General features: G+C 38.0%; 1 protein-coding gene across 2 annotated transcripts in view; it reads right to left on the reverse strand.

Moving 5' to 3' along the window:
• The window catches only part of LRRK2 (leucine rich repeat kinase 2), a 134401-nt gene that overhangs the window by 25070 nt on the left and 90860 nt on the right, over nt 1–18471 (reverse strand). For both annotated transcript variants that reach the window (XM_058558503.1, XM_058558504.1), the window contains exons 38-41: nt 18072–18218; nt 13651–13751; nt 10680–10870; nt 4735–4895 (exon numbers count right to left, since the gene is read on the reverse strand). In XM_058558503.1, the coding sequence (XP_058414486.1) occupies nt 4735–4895; nt 10680–10870; nt 13651–13751; nt 18072–18218 (600 nt within the window). The remainder of the gene's footprint in view (nt 1–4734; nt 4896–10679; nt 10871–13650; nt 13752–18071; nt 18219–18471) is intronic.

Below are 18471 nucleotides of genomic sequence, written 5' to 3' on the forward strand. Positions count from 1 at the left end.
AGCTCTACATGTTATTTAATATACAGCCAGAATTGAAAAATACTTAACTAAATAATCCTCCATCCTCCACCTATCACTTACACCATACAGAATTTCTTGCAGTTATGTGAATAAGGTAAGTCATTTTATACCTTAGTATCTTTTGCCTGGAATGTCTCCTCCCGCTCTTTCATTATTTTTTTCTCAAGCCTCCAGCTTATCCTTTAAGATATAATTCCAGAATCACCTTCCCTATGAAAGAATTCCTGACAACTTATAGCTCAGCTAATCACTTGCTCTCTTGTGCTGTCTCTCTACCTTGACCTAGATCTCCTATTGAAACTGACACAATGCTTTATGATTGTTTGTTTACAGCCCTATTTCTCCTGACAGAACATGTGCTTCCGGAGGATAAAAGTTACATTTATTCATGCAAATTCATGAATTCCCCAAATTCACCACTAGAGCAATTGCTAACATACTTGGAGCAACTGCAATATGCCAGGCCCTGTTCTATGTTATTCATATGGATTATTTCATTTTACCCTTCCAACAACCCTATGAGGTAGGCATTATTTTTCTCATCACAATTTACAGAAACTAAAACTGAGCCCAAGAAAGCGAACCTTGATGAATACCACACAGCTATTAAGTAGTAGCACCAGTTTGGTATTTGGTAAACATTCAATAAATTATTGCCAAATGCATGAATAAATGAACAAAAAATGAGGATAATTTTCCCTTGGAGAATCATCATAACAATTATAATGTTAAAATAATCTGGAAAAATGATTCATTGTCTAAAAACTATTTTTAGATATAATTTTTCAGATAAGCCTTTAACAAATGCAATGAGTAAATTAAAGAATGATCCATAGATCAAAAATATGAGAAATTTATAAATTATGTCTGATTATATATCACACAATGCACAGAAACATATATTTTCTTTCTTTTTTACTTTCAGAGACATATGAGCAGAACATGTTTCATAATCTCTATCAGAGGATAGTGTATAACCAGAGAATAACATTTTTATTTACCCAAAGATTGTTGTATTTCTATGGATGTTGGCAGAGTTGATGCCATCAGTCAGCATCCATCTCAGTCAACAGTGCAACTGTCACAGGACCCAGAATTAACTGTCACTCCCAACAGGATATAATATAAATATATCCATTTGATTGTGTTAAAGTTGAAGCTCTCCAAGTTAGTTAAAGTTGAAAGAATCCATCCCATATTTACCTTTCAAAATGTGGACAAACACTGAACTGTGGTTCTTGCCAATAACTGAATTGTTTCCACCTTTGCATTCCAGCTGTGATGGTACCTGGTCAGGGGCTCTGCCCTCAGGCGACTTGGGTTTGCATCTTGTACAACCCTGTAGATATTTTTAATGGTCCCTAAGCTTTAGTTGCCTTATCTGTAGACCAGGAATAGTAATAGGACCTATGTCAGAGGGTCATAAGGATTAAATGAGTAATCAACCCATGCAAAGGGCTAAGCATGAGGCTCAGCTCAACTGTAATTGTGCCACAGAAAGGTTTGCTCCCATTGCCGACTTCTCCGAGACAACGATAATGAACCCACACTCAAATGCACACACAGGGTGAATGCACCACAATAAGGGTTAATACAAAAATACACAGAAGTTTAACAAATACATGGTCTTTTCTTTCTCTAGAAGTTTCAAAGTTAAAAGTTATAACATTAACAGGAAGATCCATTAAAAGGAAAAGACAAAGGGCCGGCCCGGTGGCGCAAGCGGTTAAGTGCGCGCGCTCCGCTGAGGCGGCCCGGGGTTCGCTGGTTCGGATCCCGGGCGCGCACCGACGCACTGCTTGGCAAGCCATGCTGTGGCGGCGTCCCATATAAAGTGGAGGAAGATGGGCACAGATGTTAGCCCAGGGCCATCTTCCTCAGCAAAAAAAGAGGAGGATTGGCGGATGTTAGCACAGGGCTGATCTCCTCACAAAAAAAAAAAAAAAAAAAAAAAAAGGAAAAGACAAGGAGATAATTGAAATGATATGAAAGGGAACGATTTTCTTCTCAAACATAATTGCTTTGGGGAAGGAAAAGTTTGGTGACGGTGATAGCAATGGTGACAGTTACTGTTATTTCAGATTTGAGGCAGAGTTTAAGACTGACATGATTAGAAGTGCTCTAACAATAATAAATACAATAATGGTAAAGAGAAGGTCGGCATAAAGAGAGAAAAAATGCTTACAGTATACTAAGCAGCCTGGGGGAAGAGGGGGGCAGAACAAAAAGGATCAGGCTCTGAGTTTTTTTGTCATGATCTTTCTCCATATTTATGTTACCGCACTTTGATACAAGAGATTAAATGGGATTAGGAACAAGCATCTGGCTTGATATGAAGAATCAGTTGGATAATGAACTTTAGAGAAGTTTTGACCCAAATCAGGAAGTCAGATACTTAACATGAAGAGCCATGAATTTGAACAGAGTTGAACCGAGCTGGCTGCTAGCTGGCCCAGCCCACGGAGTGAGGTGGCAGGCTCGAGTCCCAGAGCAGAGTCAACAGGGACCAGAGAGATCTCCTATCCAAGTAGGTGGATGAGGGTTCAATGGCAGGATTTCCACTCCATGAACAGAGTGACTGGGTTGGGGGACGGAGGGGGAATGAATTGCAGGCCTCAGTAGAGTGGCCCAACCCACCTTTGTGTCACACGAGAGTAACGAGCAGGTCTTCCAAGAGAAGACTCCTGTTATGTGCCCACATTTTGTGTGTGTGTGTGTGTAAGGAAGATCAGCCCTGAGCTAACATCCGCTACCAATCCTCCTCTTTTTGCCGAGGAAGATTGGCCCTGGTCTAACATCCGTGCCCATTTCCTCTACTTTATATAGGACACCCCACAGCATGACTTGACAAGCGGTGATCCGAACCTGCGAACCATTGGGCCGCAGAAGTGGAGCGTACACACTTAACCACTACGCCACCAGGCTGGCCCAATGTGCCCACATTTTCTAGGTGGGAGTATATAAACCTGTGGAATTCCATCCTCTAAGATTCTTCTTCCAAACCTATACTTGACGACGTTTGCTGTTTGTGGCCCTGTCATTTTGTTTTGTTTACTTTGGTTTTTTAATAACATTTATTAAATTACCATGAATTAATATGAATCTTAATTCATATTAAAACTGAATACGTAAACCTCTGTAAGTACATGTTAGAGTTGCATGTGATCTAGGAGAGACACTATAGAATATAAAGCCAAGTAGCTCTGGATTCAATTCTCATTTAGATTGAGTCCTTATCTTGGCCGCTTCCTGTGTGACTGTGCAAATGACATAATCTCGCTGAGAGTCAGCTTCCTCATTTTACACACGAGAAGATAAAAGCTAATGTTCAGCCCTGGCATGAGCATAAGACACTGTGTGTCTAATGTATCTGGCACTGAGCCTGGTACACAACAGATGCTCAAGAGATGATATTTTATTATTATTGAACAACCCAGAGACACCGGTAGCCAGAATATATACTTTGAAATGTTTATGTGAATGCACCTTCTACTTCCAACATATAGCTATGTAAAACAAAAGAGAGGATATGTATCCAGGGCAAAAATAAAACCAGGCATTGGAAGCTGGGGCTATCTGCTTTACTAAGTACACAAGTTGTGGGCGGTTGGGTAGGAAACAAACTAGGATGTTTTGCCTAGTCCGATATTCTCTATAGAGTATTTTCTTCTGTCTTAGGCATGTATTTTAATTGACCTGCAATCATCAAAATGATGTAAAGCCACTTGTAACTTTATTTACAGGTAATGAACTAAATAAGACTTCTCTAAAGATAGAACTGTCCTCCCCTAAACAGATGCCAACACCTCAATTTTCTATTCCCACTCAAACTGAAATCTGAAAGACAAGATGTCTGTACAGATCACTTGCCCTATCACTGTTTCTTACTCATCAGAACCTGAGATTCCGATGAACCTGAGACTAGAGGAAGGGGAATGGGAGCTGACAAAGGGAGGGAGGATTCCATGGGGTAGACATAATGTGGAAAGAACATATCTGAACATAAGACCATGAAAACACAAGAACACAGGAAATGGATTTTCACCAGTAGAAAGTCAGTTAACAGCAGAAGTAATAGGATTATTAGAACAGGCATGACAAAAAAAAGGTTGGGGATGACCCCAAAAGGCAACATTAAAATCTAAGGCAAGAAAACAATGTTGGTGATTCCTGGAGACCATAGATATAATGGTATCCAGAATGAGTATGTTTTATATAGTAACCATGACTCATCTTGCTATACAGGGCCAAATAGAGAAGCTACATTATTTTTAACTATTGAAGTATTAACAACTTATAAATTATGAAGAAAGAAAACCTAAGTGCAGTGTTTAAAGGTTTAAAGTCCTGCACCAACCGACAAGAAAAAGAAAGTATGCTTGCATCAAGAACAGTGCAACCAAGAACTCCAGGCCCAAAGCCCTTATCCGAAACTCTTAGGCCAGAAGCATTTAGGAATTCATACTTTTTCATATTTAAGAAAGTTAATAATGATGCATATAACATAATTACAGAAACCCTCAGTATGGTTAGGGCCAGCACCCTGTACTCAAATATGTTTATATTTATATATTGGCCACAGTTATTCACACAATAAATATTTGTTCACAATATGACTGGCTATGGTGTCCTCTTGATTCTCCTGAACTCACAACTGAAGACACTGGTTATCCATCTTGAAGAGGGAATTATCAAGTAAACCTTATCACCTACCTGGTGTGCCCTCTGATGTTTTTATTCCCATTCTACAGCAGTACTGAGCAATCCCGTAGTCAGCAATTTTTGCAATGATGGCGGCATTGGGGTACAGGGTGAAAAGCAGCACGTTGTGGGGCTTCAAGTCACGGTAAATAATCATGGCCGAGTGGAGGTATCTGCCAGAAAACGCACAGGCCATCTTATTAAAATGTGATTACATTATTACAATTTCTGTCATGATTTCCTTAAATATGTATGTCCATTATGCAAAACATCAAAAATTCTGTGCTAAGTTTGACCCTTAAAGTTAACAGATATTATAGAAGGAAATCAAAACACACAAGTCCAGGGGCTGGCCCAGTGGGATAGCAGTTAAGTTTGCAAGCTCTGCTTCGGCGGCCCAGGATTCATGGGTTCGGATACCAGGCAGAGACCTATGCACCACTTATCAAGCCATGCTGTGGCAGGCATCCCACATATAAAGTAGAGCAAGACAGGCATGGATGTTAGCCCAGGGCCAATCATTCTCACCAAAAAGAGGAGGACTGGCAATGGATGTTAGCTCAGGGCTAATCTTTCTCAAAGAAAAAAACAAAAAAAACCAAGTCCAATATCATAAAGCAAATTTACGCTCTAAAAAAAAACAAAAACACGGGCGGGGCTGGCCTGGTGTGGCGGTTAAGTTCACACACTCCACTTCCGCTGCCTGGAGTTCACAGGTTCGGATCTCGGGTGTGGACCGACACACCACTTGTCAAGCCATGCTGTGGCAGTGTGCCACACATAAAGCAAATGAACATGGGCTCGGATGTTAGCCTCAGGCCAACGCTCCTCAGCAAAAAGAGGAGGATTGGCATCGGATGTTAGCTCAGGGCTGATCTTCCTCACAAAAAAAAAAAAAAGAAACAAAAAAACCAGGTCAATCCTGATAAGTGAGTGATTTAAACTTTAACGTACAACCACTTCAAACAAAGTACCAATTTTTGGAGAGTTTTCTTTCCTATACCTTAATAATCACATAAAAGGAATTCTGAATTCCCTCAATGATCATACGAATATTTTAATGAGTTTAAAATGTAAAAATGTTAAATAAGATTTCATAGGATTTTGTTGTAACTCTCATTTAATAGTTTTGATTTTCTTAAAACCATATAGAAGTTTATCTTAGCTTTTTAAAGTCTCTCTATTCCATTTCTCTTTTGATATTTATTTTTTCTAACTAAAATGCTTCTTAGTTTTTTGGAAAATGTTTTCTACTTTTTCAATAATAAATCAAAATATAAGACTTTTCTAGCTATCAGTATCAGATCCTGTTTGAAGATATAGTTTACTTTAAATCCAATTCTATTATAAATTAAGGTTAATAAAGAACATTTTGGACTGAGAGTTGGAATGAATAAAACATTGGCTTGGGAAAGGTGATGTTAGGTGATGTTAAAGTCTTTCCTTATAGAGACTGATCCATTCAATCATAAGCAACTAAAGTTAGACACTGGAGGTAAAGAATAAAAACTAGCTAATACGAAAAAAACAAAATAAAGTTTTAAACTCAACCAGTTCTTTCCCATTCTGGAAACACGGCCAGAGAGCTACTACTGTGCCCCAACTACTAAAGTTACTCTATTACTAACCTTTCCTAACACATCCACAAAATTCAGATTTTCCCCAACTCCATCTTCCCTGCCCCCATGACGTCAAATTTGCTCTCCATGTGATCTCACACGTATCTTATGACCTACCTTGAAAGAACAATTTTTCACAGGAGTTAATGGAGATACATTTAAATCCTTTGTTCGTTTGTGGCTTTTGGTTTTGGTTCACATTATATCAATAAATATTTACTCTATTTTACAGTACCAATCATATGCTAGAGGAATTAGGAGCAAGTGGCAGCAATACCCTGAACTTTCCATTGCATGATAGCCTAGAGTGTATGTATCAGTTAATTGCATCAACTAATGCCGTAGAAGCTCCTTTCTCTTCCAGGATGTAGTTAGGACATTTGACCTTAGGCCTATTCATTTCCGTATACATATTTTTGGCTGAAAATAAGATAAATGTACTAATGAAGCTGACCTTAACAGTAAGTAATGGGCTTGAAAGAAAAATTTACTAAGGGCTTACTGAAAGGCCATTAGCTACTCTTGCCCTGCAGCAGAGAAAAGCTGAGAGATTAAGGAGAAAAAAGTGAAAGCCAAGTCATGTATAACTGAATAGCATCCAAATCCTTCACAATGCACGCCTCTGTCAAAATATTTGTAGAATACAGACTCTCTCAGAATACTTCCCAAAGTTAAAAAAAAGTAGTTAAACTTAATTTGAAATAAAGTCAGTGGGAGGGAGAGATCATCTGGGTTAGTTAAAATGTTCAATTATAGAATTTAATCTTAAAAAGTACAGTTTTAACAGCTTTTAATAGAATAGCAAAAGAGCTGTTGAAATATTAACAAGTGTAGATCTTGCCTTACTGAAAATAATTCAGCCATAATTTATGCATTATGTGACAAGGAGGATTGTCAAATATTTTATTAAAATAAACCGGTCTATATTCAGTCATTCTTTAATTGTGATTATCATCAATATTGCTAAGAAACTCCTTTCTTTATAATTTAAAGTGAACTTAATCTCATCCTAAATAGAATTATTCTAAAAATAGAATGCATTCATTCATTTAACAAATATGTATTGGGCATCTCTGAGAGCCAGTCCCTAGGGAATATAAAGCCATCTTTGTATCTCTGCTCTTGAGGGGTCACAATCTAGGAGACAAGTGCTCAAAGGAGGTTGCACAAATGTGATATGTACCAAATGCTAGAGAAGCCAGAGGGAGAAAAGCACAGAGATAAGGATAGCAAAGCAGACTCTCCCACTAGCCTGAAAGTTTTCAACCTTGATAAGAGCAATATAATCTCTACCTTTCCCTCTTCTGCACTTAACACAAAGTCCTGCACGGAGCCGACTCAGGAAACAAGTGTTAGTGAAGCCAGCTCTTCACGGGGCCATCCACCTTCATCGTGGAGATGGTATGTGAGCAAATGCAAGAGGAAAATGAGTTCTCTAAGCCAACAAATTTGTGGAAAGAGAGGAATGAAAAATGCGGATAGACATGGATGTCAGTGAAAAGTCAAGACCTTCAGCATGAATACAGAGTGTGGGCAGTGGAGTGGCAGGAGGCTGGAGAGGCAGACAAGAAGCATATATAAAGAGTTTTGATGCTACCTAAGGAGTTTGAACGTACTTTGGAGATAACTGGGAAATACTAGGGAATTTCAAGCATAATTAGATTTTTATTTAAGAATATTCTGACTCCCTGGAGGTACTGGACCAAAACAACAGTAGTGACACAAAAATAAATGATTAAAAAGATATGTAAAATAGTCAAGGACCTGGTAGACAAATGGATATTTAGTTTTTGGGGAAGGTGGCTGGTGTGACTACAAGGATTTTCATCAGTAAGTGGGAGATACAAGAGAAATAACAGATTCATGGTGGGAGGAGTAGCAGAGACAGCAAACTCAATTTTGAAAATATTGAAACATAGAAACTTATGAGAAATATAGGTGACTGTATCTTCATAGGTAGTTGAGAATTATAATAAAGAGTGGACTGAATTAGAGATGTAAGCTAATAGTTGAAGGCAAGACTGTGGAAGAGAGAATATGTAATGTGAAGAAAGTTCTTGAACGTCACTCTAAACAGCTCCATCATTTAAGGGATTCCAAAGGAGTGTGATTTTATTGTCTCTTTCTACCTCTGTAGTTACAGCTCTAAGCTAAAATATATTTGGGAAGACAAATCTTAATGTCAGTTTTTAAAATATACTTAGTGCTGGTAGAAGATTGATAGCCATCGAAATCTATTAGCCTCTTGTGGCACAAGAGCCAGAAAGCTGTCTTGACATTATACTGAGTACAAATCAGGCAAATTATAGGAAAATATGCTGAAACTTCATTTACTTCATCAGAAATTGCTGGATTAGCTATTTAAAGTAAGGTATCAAAGAACCAGAATAAGTTATTTTAGAGATGAGGTCTTACAAATATTGGTGAAGATAAAAATAGCAATTCTTCATTTTATAAATGAGCACTTTGGGGATTATGTGAAAGAATTAGGGAAAAATTGGAGCTGGAGTTAGTTAAATTAAGGAACGTGACCAAGACAGCTTTGAAATAGATGAGACATAAATGCACTTTATCTTGATTAATCTAACACAAGGTTCCCCCTAGTGTTCAAAAGCCAATATATCAACCCAAAGCCAAATCTTTGTATTCCTGTTTCATTTAAAAATCTGTGTGTTTTCCAGGAGTTTCTGGACTCTTTCAGGAAAGGAAATCTACTTATTTGATGCACTTACTGTGTTCTATATGCACTACTAATAATTATATCCTGCTGGTTTGGCTTTGTTTGTGAGCAGTGTTTGTTTTCCTTACTGTCACTTCATTTACATTTCTGGATACTGCCTTAAAGGAATAAACACAGTATTTCAGAAGGGAAGAAAGGGAAGGAAATTTCCATCCACTGTATGGCTACGATGGCCAGGCACTGTTTTCCTCCCTTCCTCCTTTCTCTCTTCTCCCTACTGCCAACACATATTCCTGAGAGCCCACTGTTCTGGGTGCTGGGGATGCGTCGGTGAATGAGATGAAAAGTCCCTGCTATCGCGGCTCTTAGAGTCTAGTGGCAAACACAGACAATAAACAAAATTTTTTTAATGAAAACATGAAGAATAGTAGTCAGCAAGAAGTGCTATAGGTGCTAAAGAGACAAAAGGTAGTCAGGGAGATCCTCTCTGAGAAGAGACCTGAGCGAAATGAGAAGTGAGCCAAGACGATATCTGGAGGTTAGGCATTCCTGGCTGAGAGAAGAGCTGGTATAAACCCTCTGATACATTCAGGAAACCTCAGGGAGGTGAGCCGCTGAACACAGTGACTAGAAAGTGAGGTAGGAGAGAGTTAATGACAGGAGAAAGACTTGATCCAACTTCCATGTTAGAAAAACCACTCTGTGTGGTTTTTTGTCCTGTGTGAAGAATAGGCTCTATGCGGCAAAGGTGAAAGTAGGGAGACCAGTTAGGCAAGGAGAGATGACAGCAGCTTCAACTCTGGTGGTAGGGAGAGAAGTTGTGAGAAGCAGCTGCATTAAGATACATTTTGACAGCAGAGCTGAAAATATTTGCTGAAGGATTGGGTGTGGGATGTGAGAGAAAGGAAGGAACGAAGGATGCCTGCATGGTGAAAGAACTGGATGACTGGAGACGGGGAGCAGAGGAGGAGGGGGAAATGGAAAGTCTCATTTGAGATGCCATCAATTATTGCAAAAGTCCTCAAAATGTTTTGCATTAAGTATTAGTCACAGTTTACAGACTATAAAAAAAAAGAGAATCAGAGATATGAAATCACAGTTACTAAGTGTGTGGAGCAGTGATTTATCCCAGTCCTGTTGTCTCCAAGGACCATGACCTTTCCATTCTGCTGTGCTGCCTCTCCAAGGCTCTGCCTAGCTGCCATCTGGCTGCAGGGTTGGGTGTGCCTCTGAAACACATTAGGGTACCGCAGGACAACCCAACGAAAATCACTCTAGTCCCATTCAGAAATATTGACTAATCTTTCCTTATTAGAACTACCCATGATAACTGACACTTTTCTTGATACTTTGAAGACCAACCTATATTTTTTTAGGGGAGGGAGGTCAATACAGGGTTAAGATCATGGGATCTGGAGCAGAACTCCAGGGTTCAAATTCTGCTACTACTAGCTATGGGGTTCCACATGGTCTTCCTACTCTTGTTTTATCAAATTTTAAAATTTAATCAGGGAAATGGTAGTTTTTCACTCAAATTTTTTGTGAAATGTTACTGGGACACAAGGTTACTGGGAAGTGCTGTTCTCAGAGCCTAAGAGTAAATTTGGGCTAATACTTGTCATACACTGAATGCAAAACAACGTGACCTCATGAATTACCTCAAGCCATCAGCCACATGTAGTGCGATCCTGTGCTGCAGGGTTCTGGTGAGACTGGCTTTGTCTTGCTGAAGCAGGCGGTCCAGCGAGCCCTTGGAGGCCAACTCCATCACCAACATTCGAGGACGAATCCCAGCCGCCAGCAAAAATATCAAGCTGGGGTGGTGGAGGTGGCAAAGCACCACCAGCTCCTGCAAAAGTCCAATCATTTCAGAGTAATACCACATCGGCTCTTACCCATGTATCTGCTTCCTGAAGTGCATCAACACTTTGAGTATGGTTTTCTCTGGGTGATTCGATTATAGCAAACTTTGTTTCTTCTTTGAGCTTTTTTGTATTTTTCACATTTTCAGGAATAACAGTTGGTTTTGAAACTATATTTGGAATTAAAATTTTAATTTCTATTTTCCCTTGCTCTACTTCTATCAGAACATTTAATGCTGGAACAGTCCACACATTGTGGTCATGCTAATGGGTCATGTCAATCTTATCTACTGAATCATAGTTAGCCACAGAATCCTTCTCAGCCCAGGATTCTGAGTAGCCACTACTGATCAGCTACAACTGGCATGTGAGGTACAACCTGCCTATCTTCTCTGGTTTAATGACTAGAAGCGTTTACTGAGGGTAATGTCTAAGACAGAAATATACGGTATCCCCTCTTCTGAAAACGCTCTACTGACTTCCCATTTCTCCTAGATTAAAATCCCATGTACTTACACAGCTTTCATGGCCTGACCTAATCTGGCACCAGCCTACCTCTCAGACCCCATCTCCTTTCTCTCTCCTCTTCATTCACCACCCTTCTGCCACACTGGCATTCATTCAATCCCTGGCACATGCCCAGCTCCCTCCTTCCAGCCACAGGATCTCTGCCCTTGCTGACCCCCTGCCTAGAAATCCCTTCACCCTTCACATAGCTAAAGGCTTCCCGCCATTCAGATCTTAGCTCAAATACTATCACTTCCTCAGAGTGACCTGCCTTGGACCACACTTACTAAAGCAATCCCCAGCAGCAACAATGTCTCTCCAACCCAAGAAGTCAGAGATATCAGTTTATCTTGAACAGAGAGGTCTCCATTCTGATAGAATCCTTTTCCTAGACCACAACATGTAAGACTTTACAATCTCCTTTATAATATTGTTGTTTTTTAATTTCATATACACTCTATTCTGTGGATTTCACTTTACTCTGCAACTGTAATTTAGTTAAAATTTATAGCTTATGGGATATTAAATTGATTCATGTTTCAAACTGTGACTTCTGCAGAAGCTCTGCTTCTTAACAACCAGCTTCAAAGACAAGAAGTATCAGTGCCAACTGCATTTATCAGGAAACTGAAGTGTGGCGAATTCTGCAAGCTGAAGAAGAAAGGCTGAATACCCTGAGAGAGGATCTTCCAAGAACAAAAGCTTCAGACCGCAATCATATTTCCTTAGTAGATAAAAATCTTTCTTTCTTCTATGTATGATAAGCTCAGTTGGTTAAAACTGATGAAAACAAGTCAAGTTAGGTCTATTTTCTTTCACAGGCACAGGCAGAAACCTAATCGAATTTTTTTCTCCTAGGAAAGCAGCTCATTGATTGCAAAGGGAAAGGAGCAAGGAAGTGTAATAGGTTGGCCCGAATTCATGACCACTGGTAGAATCACCCTCAAAATGCAGCACCCAACACTGAAAGTTTTCCTTTCCTTTTCTTTTTTTTAAAAGAGGAAGCATATTATGCACACTCTACTGCTTCTATTTCTTCTACCATTTCCTCGCTTCACCTAGCTGCCTATACACTAATCAGTCCTGTATACGTGTTTAGTGTTCTGATTTCCAACAAGCTTCTCAATCACATTACATAATATTAGAAACATATTGAAGACTAATGACCAAGGTTGAAAAATAAATCTATACAACAAATTGCCTACAGATTGAAAAAGACTGGGCCCAGATTTGGTCCATAGACTTGCTTCTATATACAAAATGTTTATTAGCTTATTCCTAGAGTGACAGTGTAACTTTTGGTACTAATAATCAAAATTACTCCAGGATATTTTGCACAGATATGAAATTATTTTCATTATTCAAAGTAACTAATATATTGTAAATTCCTATTTTTCTTTGTTTATACAAGTTATTTAGATTCAGATAAGCACACATTATTTTTTTGTAATAAGCCAAGGGAAAGAGTAGGACTGAACAGATTAAAAAATACAGTTAGGTTCTGACATAGGAGTGAATCATTTGCATTGGATTTTACCTCTCCTCTTACTCGGTCTCTCTCTCTCATTCCTACTATCAGGAAAGACTCAGAAAAAAGAAATAAATCCCCCCAAAAACTCAAAACAAGAGAGAGTACTGGAGTGACCACTGTCGATTATGCATTCAATATCCATTCACCTGTCTTTCTTCCTAAGGGTATCTGATTTTTCCTGAGGTGTCCAACCTTCACTCATGTGGCCCATGAACTTTAAGGGGAACTGACCCCAACCCCAGCCTCAGGGAAAGGTGGGAATATTCTAAATAATACCATCCTCACTACCACAGTGATTGGTTCAGTAACACAGGCCTAAGCTAATCAGCATATAGCACTGCCCTGAACATAAGTGTTTGGTGAGAAAAGAACATGTGACTTAATTGAGGACCAGAGAAGTCTTTACATGTGTACGGATTTTGGTTCCTTTGAAATACAAGATTGCAAAAGAGGTACTCTCTTTTCTTCTGTACTTGTGGTATGTAACTGTGAACCCTAGAACAAGAATTCTTAGAATACTGTCTCTTCTTTATTTCTCAACAGGAGAAACAAAACAAACCTTTTTTAATCCATAAAGAAAAGACAAAACAGGATTTCATAATTAAACTCAAGCAAATTTTGGGGGGAAATGTAGTCATCATTTTGCATTTTCACAAAGGCAGGCAAAACAAGAGTTCCAGGAGATTAACAATGTATGATTTAATGTAATAATATTATTGGATTTCTTACTTGTCTTAACAGCCTGAGTGAGGTATGTTTATTAAAAATCTTCACAGCCACTTCTTCTCCTTCATAGGTTGCTCGATAAACTGATCCAAAACTGCCATCACCTTTTGAAAAGAAAGTACAAAGCATTTACGTTAATCTTAACAAGCAGAAAAACTAAAAAAGTTATATCTGTTGTATACTCAAAGAGAAATCTGACCCACTTGTTTCATTGAGTCAATGAACCAATCTCATTTAATGCTTCCTCTTTCTGGTACTACTCCATGAACTAAAATGCAACTAAAGCTTTTGTGCCTAGCCTTCCCGTCTTCCATCTACACACTCCACGCTCAATTACCTTACCCACTCCCTGATTTCATCTATCCCTCCCTATATGTAGAGAATTTTCACATTTTCATTTCTAGCCACAAGCTACCTCCTGAACTCTATCCTAGATTTACAACTTTGTGTTGGTGATTTCCACTGGCATGCTCCCCAAATCTCCATCACATTCCATCAAAAGCCACATTTATCATCTTTTCTCCAAACTAATTTTTATTCCACCTTCCATATACCTGATAAAAACAAAAGAAAATTCTTTTTGTGGTCATTCTGGAGTCAAAACTGAAAAATATCTTAGCTCTTTGCCCAGGTCTAGCCCCAAGCTAATTGGCAGTCGACTTTGCTGCCCCACTCCTGTCCCCCACTACTAAATGAAATCCAAAATAAGTTTCATATTCATACTGTGGCCCTGAATTCCCTTTCCAGTTCTCTTCTTGGTCTACTTCTCATTCTCTAGGCCCTAGTCCAGTAGTTCTCCTCCCAGTTTTGGACGCACAGTACATGTGACAAGCTTTTTGAAAATACTAATGTCTTAGTCCACTCTCAAAGATTCTGACCTAATAAGTCCCAGGAGGTACTGGTCATTAGGATATTTTTTTTCTTTTAATTCCCCAGGTAATAGTAATGAACAACCAGGGTTGAGAACAACTGTTCTAGACAAACTGGAGAGCCAAAATTTCCTGACATGCTTTGTATCTTCAGTCCTCCATACACTTGTTATGCCGTTACTTAAAGAGCTCTGCTACCCCATCATTTCAACCTTTGGGGCGTTTATCAAGTCTATAAAGCACAATACATAATGAAAAACCAAGGCCTGGGAACTGGACCATGGTCAACTCCATGCACTATTACTCTTCACTGACATACAGTATATCCTTATTTGCATAGAATTTATGGTTCTCATATAATACCTTGAAATATCGTCACTTGATGAACATAAGTGAATGAACTCAGAAAAATATACAAGAAAATATAACAACGTTACATTATTTCTAAGTGGTGAAATTACACATTTATGGGAAGCTTAGATATTCTGTATTTTTGTATTTGTAATTTGTATTTGTAATTTGTATTGTAATTGTATTTGTAATTTGTAATTTTTAAATCTCTATGATAAGTATATATAAGCACACATTATTTTATTCTGGGAAACAATATACATTAAAAATAAAAATAATAAATTACTAATCTGAGTATATGTCATATTTCTACTAGATTATAAACATATTAAAAGTATTATCTGTGTATTATCAGTCTTAAGTATCCTCTCATCCCTTCTCACCAGTAATCAATAAATATTTAACTTTTTTTTTTTCTCCACAAAGTCCCCCAGTGCCTGGTTGTATATCCTAGTTGTAAGTCCTTCTAGTTCTTCTGTGTGCACCACCACCACAGCATGGCAACTGACAGATGGGTGTTCTGGTTCCACAACCGGGAAACGAACCTGGACAGCTGAAGTGGTAAGAGCGTCGAACTTTAACCACTAGGCCATCAGGGCTGGCTCTAAATATTCAACTTTTAAAATCATTAGTTAATATTGTTGGTATTGAGAGAATTTCAGGGGAAAATGAAGGCTATATGAACAGTTATATTGGATATTGGAATCAAAATAGGATTGAGTAAACAGGAGATAGAAAAGAGAAAGAAAGCAAATGGAGGGTGAAGGGAGAGAGTGGGTAGGAGAGATGGAGACTTAAATCATAGATGCATCCTGTTCTGGTTTCCCTGAATCTGGACAGCTATCAACAACAAAGAAAACCTTTAATGAGCAGTGAGAATAAATACACTCCAGGGAGATATATAAAAATTTCAGGTGGGAGTAGTAGAGATTTCTAATTTTTTTAAAACCCTTCGCCATTTCAGAATCACTGCCATACTAAAATGGAGTGTGGGCTGTCATATCTTTCAGGTTGACAAGAGCAAAAATAAGGTTAAGGACTATTGTTGTGTATTTGCGACACTAAGGTGTGAAAGAAAATTGAAGGTAAGGAAATCTTCCTAACCCCATCAAATACACCACTGAAGTATCTTTCTCTTGTGGCTCTCTGGAAAAACAGCCCCTCAAAGAGGAAATGCACCCCACAACTCCTCAGACAGACACACAAAATCCCATACATGTATATTTAAAAATATATTCACAAAACAAGTCTATTAATATTCACTAGTCTCTTAAGATGTATCTTATTAGTCACTAACTAATAGTAACTCCTTTCCGGGAAGGAAAGTGTTAACTGAAAGCCTGAAATTCACTCCTGCCCTACAAGGAAAATGGAGGAGAAGGGCAAAGAATGACCTCCCCCAGATCACCCTAGCATCAAGATACTGGGGAGTCTCTGACTGTGATATGTTTTTAGAAGGATATATCTGATTTGTTTAGATAAGTGGTTCTCAGCCAGGGTAATGTCGTTCCCCTATTCCCACCTCCCACCTTTTGCAATGTCTGGAGACATTTTTGATTGTCACACCTGGGGAGATGGGTGAGGAGATCCTACTGACATCTAGTGGGTCGAGGCCAAGGACGCTGCTCAACATCCTATAATGCACAGGACAGCTCCCATAACAAACAATTATCTAGTCCGTAATGGCAGCAGCACAGGGGTTGAGAAATGCTGATATAGACTGCTTTTTATAAATAAACATGTAATTTATGGGTTCATGGGACATGGGGCTAGAGAATGGGGAGTACTCATATAAACATTTTCCTATCCGTGAAGTTAATAGAATATAAAACACAAGTGCTTTTGAAGGTGATAAAAAGGTACAAACTTCCAGATATAAATAAGTACTAGGTATGTAATATACAACATGATGTCTATAGTTAACACTGATATATGATATACATGAAAATTGTTAAGAAAGTAAATCCTAAGAGTTCTCATCACAAGTAAAACATTTTTTTCTTTTTCTTTTATTTTGTATCTATATGAGATGATGGATGTTAACTAAACTTATCGTGGTAATCATTTCACAATATGTGTAAGTCAAATCATTATGCTGTACACCTTAAACTTATATAGTGGTGTATGTCAACTATATCTCAATAAAACTGGAAACAAAAAACACAGGTCCTTCAAAATGAACTTTGTGAACACATTTCTACATACATTGCTCAAAACGTGTCCATTAATCTGAAACACATCTAAACATAAAAAAAAAAGAGAGAGACTTTTGGGAGCTGCGTCTGATGGCTTGAGACCTCTTCAGAGAAAGAATACAGTATGTCTGGTACTTGCCTGTATCCTCTGAATAACAAGTCAAGTTTGGTGTTGGTTAAGATCTAGGATTCAGAGTTGACAATTCAGCACCTTGTGTTGACCCACTGTTACTAACATATTCACTTTCAGAGTCCCAAAGCATTTAAACCCATTCTAAATTTCCCAGTCAATGTAAATAATAAAGGTACAAGGGAGTTTATTCACCTTTACATGTCATGTCACAAATTTTGCACATGTTTTATTAATAATACTAATGTCCTTACAGACATATTTTAGGCATTCCTTCTGTGGAAATTTAATTAAAATTAAATGTATATACACACAACAAAAACTCTGCAAAGTCAAGTCAGAATTGTCATCAAATACTTTATATTAAATCAACCCAATGCTCCTCATAGATCCCAATGACTCTCGGGAATGTTTAGAACTTGAGCATGTCACCAATTTAATGCTTTTGAACTTTTAATCCCAAATTGGTTTTTTATGAATATTTATATGAGAATTCATGATTGTCATACTAAGTAACAAAACTGCTACTATGATTACACAGAGGTGCCATCTTATACTTATTCTGTCTTTTTGAGACTGAAAATCTCCTTTCTGCCTCCCCCATTCCTGTCAATTAAAGCAAATGCACGGACATATTTCATAAATATGAGGATGGGGTAGTCCCATCCTCATCTTAAACCTAGTCTACAAAAGTGTGTGCAAAGCAAATTCCAGATCTGTAATACGACATTACTTGAAAATATATCATTGCAAAGGAAAAAACATTTTAACAAATATATGAAAATACCAAAAACTATGACAATATAATTATATTTAAATATTTTCTAGATTATAAGGGAAAATCCTAATTTTTATTCTCAAATAAACAAAAATAGTTACCTAAGAGAAACTCTGGAGCTTTTTCAAATTCCAGTCCATCATTATTCAACATAATATTTCTAGGCAGGTCAGCCAAAATCAAATCAGGAGCAATCTGAGATATTGGAATGGTGAGCCTTGGTTGATCTGGATTTACTAGGAGGTCTCCTAAGAAGTACAAAAGACATTCTTTAAAAAACAAACTTTTAAGGAGGTACGTAAATTTGTGCTTTTGACTTACAAAAATGATACATATTTTTTATGATTTCTAATCATTCTTTCAGGTTTTCTTACCAATCCTCTTTTTCTCTAGAAAATTTGAGAAAGTTTTAAAGGTTCAATTAATATCTATCTACTTGGAATTTTAAAAACTTACTCCCAGGGTCACTCATTAGAAAGTAGAATTCAGAACTGCCTTAGA

Source organism: Diceros bicornis, chromosome 17, assembly GCF_020826845.1.
Source record: "Diceros bicornis minor isolate mBicDic1 chromosome 17, mDicBic1.mat.cur, whole genome shotgun sequence".
NCBI classification, from domain to species: Eukaryota; Metazoa; Chordata; class Mammalia; order Perissodactyla; family Rhinocerotidae; genus Diceros; species Diceros bicornis.